Raw genomic sequence first — 6563 nt, 5'->3', positions numbered from 1 at the left:
GTGCGTCTCACTATGAAGACTTTAGTGTTTTGTGTGTCTCTCTATGTAGACTTTAGTGTTTTGTGCGTCTCTCTATGAAGACTTTAGTGTTTTGTGCGTCTCTCTGCGAGGACTTTAGTGTTTTGTGCGTCTCTCTATGAAGACTTTAGTTATTTGTGCGTCTCTCTATGAAGACTTTAATGATTTGTGCGTCTCTCTATGAAGACTTTAGTGTTTTGTGCGTCTCTCTATGAAGACTTTAGTGTTTTGTGCGTCTCACTATGAAGACTTTAGTGTTTTTTGTGCGTCTCTCTATGAAGACTTTAGTGTTTTGTGCGTCTCTCTATGAAGACTTTAGTGTTTTGTGCGTCTCTCTGCGAGGACTTTAGTGTTTTGTGCGTCTCTCTGCGAGGACTTTAGTGTTTTGTGCGTCTCTCTGCGAGGACTTTAGTGTTTTGTGCGTCTCTCTATGAAGACTTTAGTGTTTTGTGCGTCTCTCTGCGAGGACTTTAGTGTTTTGTGCGTCTCTCTGCGAGGACTTTAGTGTTTTGTGCGTCTCTCTGCGAGGACTTTAGTGTTTTGTGCGTCCCTCTATGAAGACTTTAGTGTTTTGTGCGTCTCTCTATGAAGACTTTAGTGTTTTGTGCGTCTCTCTATGAAGACTTTAGTGTTTTGTGCGTCTCTCTACGAAGACTTTAGTGTTTTGTGCGTCTCTCTATGAAGACTTTAGTGTTTTGTGCGTCTCTCTACGAAGACTTTAGTGTTTTGTGCATCTCCCTATGAAGACTTTAGTGTTTTGTCCGTCTCTTTATGAAGACTTAAGTGTTTTGTACGTCTCTCTATGAAGACTTTAGTGTTTTGTATGTTTCTCTATGAAGACTTTAGTGTTTTGTACGTCTCTCTATGAAGACTTTAGTGTTTTGTATGATTCTCTATGAAGGCTTTAGTGTTTTGTACGTCTCTCTGTGAAGACTTTACTGTTTTGTCGTCTCTCTATGAAGACTTTAGTTATTTGTACGTCTCTCTATGAAGACTAAATGTTTTGTCCGTCTCTCTATGAAGACTTAAGTGTTTTGTACTTCTCTCTATGAAGACTTTAGTTATTTGTACGTCCCTCTATGAAGACTAAAATGTTTTGTGCGTCTCTCTATGAAGACTTTAGGGTTTTGTACGTCTCTCTATGAAGACTTTAGTGTTTTGTGCGTCTCTCTATGAAGACTTTAGTGTTTTGTACGTCTCCCTATGAAGACTATAGTGTTTTGTACGTCTCTCTTTGAAGACTATAGTGTTTTGTACGTCTCTCTATGAAGACTTTAGTGTTTTGTACGTCTATCTATGAAGACTTTAGTTATTTGTGCGTCTCTCTATGAAGACTTTAGTGATTTGTGCGTCTCTCTATGAAGACTTTAGTGTTTTGTGCGTCTCTCTATGAAGACTTTAGTGTTTTGTGCGTCTCACTATGAAGACTTTAGTGTTTTGTGCATCTCTCTATGTAGACTTTAGTGTTTTGTGCGTCTCTCTATGAAGACTTTAGTGTTTTGTGCGTCTCTCTGCGAGGACTTTAGTGTTTTGTGCGTCTCTCTATGAAGACTTTAGTTATTTGTGCGTCTCTCTATGAAGACTTTAGTGATTTGTGCGTCTCTCTATGAAGACTTTAGTGTTTTGTGCGTCTCTCTATGAAGACTTTAGTGTTTTGTGCGTCTCACTATGAAGACTTTAGTGTTTTGTGCGTCTCTCTATGAAGACTTTAGTGTTTTGTGCGTCTCTCTATGAAGACTTTAGTGTTTTGTGCGTCTCTCTGCGAGGACTTTAGTGTTTTGTGCGTCTCTCTGCGAGGACTTTAGTGTTTTGTGCGTCTCTCTGCGAGGACTTTAGTGTTTTGTGCGTCTCTCTATGAAGACTTTAGTGTTTTGTGCGTCTCTCTGCGAGGACTTTAGTGTTTTGTGCGTCTCTCTGCGAGGACTTTAGTGTTTTGTGCGTCTCTCTGCGAGGACTTTAGTGTTTTGTGCGTCTCTCTGCGAGGACTTTAGTGTTTTGTGTGTCTCTCTATGAAGACTTTAGTGTTTTGTGCGTCTCTCTGCGAGGACTTTAGTGTTTTGTGCGTCTCTCTATGAAGACTTTAGTGTTTTGTGCGTCTCTCTGCGAGGACTTTAGTGTTTTGTGCGTCTCTCTATGAAGACTTTAGTGTTTTGTGCGTCCCTCTATGAAGACTTTAGTGTTTTGTGCGTCTCTCTATGAATACTTTAGTGTTTTGTGCGTCTCTCTATGAAGACTTTAGTGTTTTGTGCGTCTCTCTACGAAGACTTTAGTGTTTTGTGCGTCTCTCTATGAAGACTTTAGTGTTTTGTGCGTCTCTCTGCGAGGACTTTAGTGTTTTGTGCGTCTCTCTATGAAGACTTTAGTGTTTTGTGCGTCTCTCTGCGAGGACTTTAGTGTTTTGTGCGTCTCTCTATGAAGACTTTAGTGTTTTGTACGTCTCTCTATGAAGACTTTAGTGTTTTGTGCGTCTCTCTGCGAGGACTTTAGTGTTTTGTGCGTCTCTCTATGAAGACTTTAGTGTTTTGTGCGTCTCTCTATGAAGACTTTAGTGTTTTGTGCGTCTCTCTATGAAGACTTTAGTGTTTTGTGCGTCTCCCTATGAAGACTTTAGTGTTTTGTGCGTCTCCCTATGAAGACTTTAGTGTTTTGTGCGTCTCTCTGCGAGGACTTTAGTGTTTTGTGCGTCTCTCTGCGAGGACTTTAGTGTTTTGTGCGTCTCTCTGCGAGGACTTTAGTGTTTTGTGCGTCTCTCTGCGAGGACTTTAGTGTTTTGTGCGTCTCTCTATGAAGACTTTAGTGTTTTGTGCGTCTCTCTATGAAGACTTTAGTGTTTTGTGCGTCTCTCTGCGAGGACTTTAGTGTTTTGTGCGTCTCTCTGCGAGGACTTTAGTGATTTGTGCGTCTCCCTATGAAGACTTTAGTGTTTTGTGCGTCTCTCTGCGAGGACTTTAGTGATTTGTGCGTCTCCCTATGAAGACTTTAGTGTTTTGTGCGTCTCTCTGCGAGGACTTTAGTGTTTTGTGCGTCTCTCTGCGAGGACTTTAGTGTTTTGTGCGTCTCTCTGCGAGGACTTTAGTGTTTTGTGCGTCTCTCTGCGAGGACTTTAGTGTTTTGTGCGTCTCTCTGCGAGGACTTTAGTGTTTTGTGCGTCTCTCTATGAAGACTTTAGTGTTTTGTGCGTCTCTCTGCGAGGACTTTAGTGTTTTGTGCGTCTCTCTGCGAGGACTTTAGTGTTTTGTGCGTCTCTCTGCGAGGACTTTAGTGTTTTGTGCGTCTCTCTCTGAAGACTTTAGTGTTTTGTGCGTCTCTCTGCGAGGACTTTAGTGTTTTGTGCGTCTCTCTGCGAGGACTTTAGTGTTTTGTGCGTCTCTCTGCGAGGACGGTTGTTCTGAGGAAGCAGGGAAGCAGAGAACAGCAGCTCAGCGTTCAGGAATGTCTTTGGCTCAATGTGAAGAGCAGGCGCTCAGTGCGGTCGAGGAAACTACCGCCTCTTCCAGGGGCCCCGGGGAAGAAAGTGGGGCGAGAGTGAGATCCAGATCCAGGGTTTCACAGAAAATAACCATTTCTTACGACTCTATGCTGTTTCAGGGAAGTAAACGTATGTTGACGTAAACAAACACATGTTGGAGCTGCTGATCCAATCCACAGATATTACACAGTAATAACAAGTATTAAAATGATGTCGTTTGTATTTAAACACAAGATGATGAAAGATGGTTCAGAGTTTGTTTTTATTTATCATTTTCTGTTCCTTCAGCGGCGATATTTGAACGATCCTACTTTTGATCCCAATTGTGTCACGAGAGACATTATACATTTATTTACTTGTTTAAAACCTGTTTCTGACTTTATTTAGTATTTCTCTAAATATATATTTCTCCATTTCTTTCCTTTTTCTTCTAAAGAAATTGTTTTTTTATGGAATATTGATATTTTTTATATGTTTCTAAACATTACATTTGCATATTTCATTATTTATAACAACCAAAAAAATCACCTGCTTGACGTCAATAATACAAATGATTAGAAGTTTTATTCCAGTTATTTTGTTTTAGGTTAAATTATTTATTCTTTGATTGATTTTGTGTGATTTTCGTTTAAACACATTTAAATCAAACTATTAAATATTGAGACACATTTAAAAAAGTATTGAAACAAATTGAAACACGTGACAGTTTGTGATGAATATTAATATATAAATATTTTCTTTCTCTTTCTCCACATGTTATGAAAAATCTTGTTAAAACAAAACATTTGTAAAAAACAACGTTTTCTAAAATAAAATCTTAATTTCAACATTTGTTGACTTTATTTTTAGAAGAAGACGTTCAGGTTAAAAATCACTAAAACGACCTAAAGTCAGAGAAAACTCTTGAAATCCATCTAAATGTAAAAATACTAAAAATAATGGTGATTAAAATCTTTTTATTTTTGTGAAGAAAATAAAGTTTACTGAAAAGAAAAAGGAAAATTATCAAACATATATTGTAAAGGATTAATACTACAATATTACGTTTTACTTCTAAATAATAATAATAATAATAATAATAATAATAATAAACCTTCACTGAAGTTAGTATTAAATTGAATAATCAATGAAACATTTAAAAAAACAACTAAAATTATATATTAGTATATAATATAAAATATTTTAGTGAAACTGTGAGTAGTTTGTAAACAGTCACAGTTCTAGATCCTCCTGTGGGGTCTCGGGTCTCCCCGGAGGTCTCTACATTCCCCTCTAATCCCTACAAGGAAGGAAGCCACGATCTAACCTGAGTCTCTCAGAGTCGTCGGAGCCGACGCTCCTGGACCAGAACCCCTGAGGTCAAAGGTTGAAGAGGTGAAACTCACAGGAGACACAAGGCGTAGGCTCCGGGGACGGACTCGCTGTCCCTCAGCAGGAAGCTCCCGTCTCTGCCCGCCCGGGCCAGCAGGTCTTCGGCGTGAACTCGGCTGATGTCGCGATGGTACCACGCCGCCGCCGCCATGGCTTCTGGGGCTGCGAGGTGTTCCCGGCGGGCGACGTCCTCATGAGAAGCTCCACGACTGGACGACCGGTCCCTGGACCCGGGTTAGATCCCACATCCTGCTACCAGAATAGACTCCCTTCTGGATGTGAAGTCGGTCCTGGACTCTCGGGTCATTCGTCTGGACTATTTCATTCTGGATCCTCCCGGTGCTCCGAGTCCAAAGTCAGAAGGATCCTCGGAGAGTCCTGAACCTCTTTCCACGACCCCAGAAGAGCGAGTCCACAAACAAGCGCCGCTCACTCGGCGCCGACTCCAGACGGATTCAAACCATTTTCCTGCTGCGCTCCCATATAAGGGAAGCGATCCACCCCTGGAAAAAGAGTTCCTCCTGCAGGTCTCACTTCCAGGCGAGCGTCACGGCGGGTCTCGAGGCTGTCAGAGAAGAACGAGGGAGGAGACGGAGAACAACGGCATCCGACCGCAGGGTAGAGGAGGTGACATTCCAGATGTGAGGGGCTCAACTCCACCAGCGTGAACTCTGGGCTCGCTTCCCTTTTTTTCTTGCTGAGGATTGTTTTTCCTCCAGACTTTTCTCTTCGCTCCTAAAAATAGACGCAACTGAAGAGCTTTGTTTTCACACTATTTTCCTCAAGTCCCTCCCCGTCGTCTCCGGTACTGTCTCAGCAGAACTCTCGCCTGCACATGGTTCTGATCAAGGCATTCTTATTGTTAACCCTCCAGGATCAGGGCCGGTCCTGAACCATGTGGTGTTTGGGTCTGTGTTGTGTTTCTCGTGACTCAGCAGAAAATCTGCCGAGCGTCGAAAACCTCAGTCGCCTCAAAACAAACAGACGTGACGTCAGTTACACTGTGAGATCAAAAGTGTTGACACGAGAGACACAATTTCCACTTCGACACAATGTGTCTGGTACCAACAAGAAGGTGAAGGTGACTTCAAGGACATCAAACTACTTTAGTTATCCTTTGCTACGGTTTGTTCCATCGACTCACATTAAAGTAGTTCATTGTGGTTTTAGTGGCAACAGTCGGCATTTGAAGGTCGACTAAAGTTTGTAAGTGTGTGTGTGTGTGTTGTTGTGATGTGTGACTCTATTGTATCATCAGTGTGTGTGTGTTGTTGTGATGTGTGACTCTATTGTATCATCAGTGTGTGTGTGTTGTTGTGATGTGTGACTCTATTGTATCATCAGTGTGTGTGTTGTTGTGATGTTGGACTTTATTGTATCATCAGTGTGTGTGTGTTGTTGTGATGTGTGACTCTATTGTATCATCAGTGTGTGTGTGTTGTTGTGATGTGTGACTCTATTGTATCATCAGTGTGTGTGTGTGTGTTGTGATGTGTGACTCTATTGTATTATCAGTGTGTGTGTGTGTTGTTGTGATGTGTGACTCTATTGTATCATCAGTGTGTGTGTGTGTTGTTGTGATGTTGGACTTTATTGTATCATCAGTGTTTATGTGTGTGTGTTGTTGTGATGTGTGACTCTATTGTATCATCAGTGTGTATGTGACTGTTGTGATGTGTGACTCTATTGTATCATCAGTGTGTGT

At 41.4% G+C, this 6563-nt stretch overlaps 1 protein-coding gene across 1 annotated transcript in view; it reads right to left on the bottom strand.

Annotated features, from left to right (window-relative positions):
* The window catches only part of inppl1b (inositol polyphosphate phosphatase-like 1b), a 57699-nt gene extending 52041 nt beyond the window's left edge, over positions 1 to 5658 (bottom strand). The window contains exon 1 of the mRNA XM_087799846.1: positions 4873 to 5658. Coding sequence (XP_087655972.1) covers positions 4873 to 5009 — 137 coding nt within the window. The 5' untranslated portion in view covers positions 5010 to 5658. The remainder of the gene's footprint in view (positions 1 to 4872) is intronic.
* Between the last annotated feature and the right edge of the window lie 905 nt (positions 5659 to 6563).

Source organism: Callionymus lyra, chromosome 9 (genome assembly GCF_982586985.1).
Source record: "Callionymus lyra chromosome 9, fCalLyr1.hap1.1, whole genome shotgun sequence".
Classification (NCBI taxonomy): Eukaryota; Metazoa; Chordata; class Actinopteri; order Syngnathiformes; family Callionymidae; genus Callionymus; species Callionymus lyra.
The sequence above is the reverse complement of the archived record's forward strand: the minus strand, read 5'-3'. Positions and strand labels throughout refer to the sequence as shown.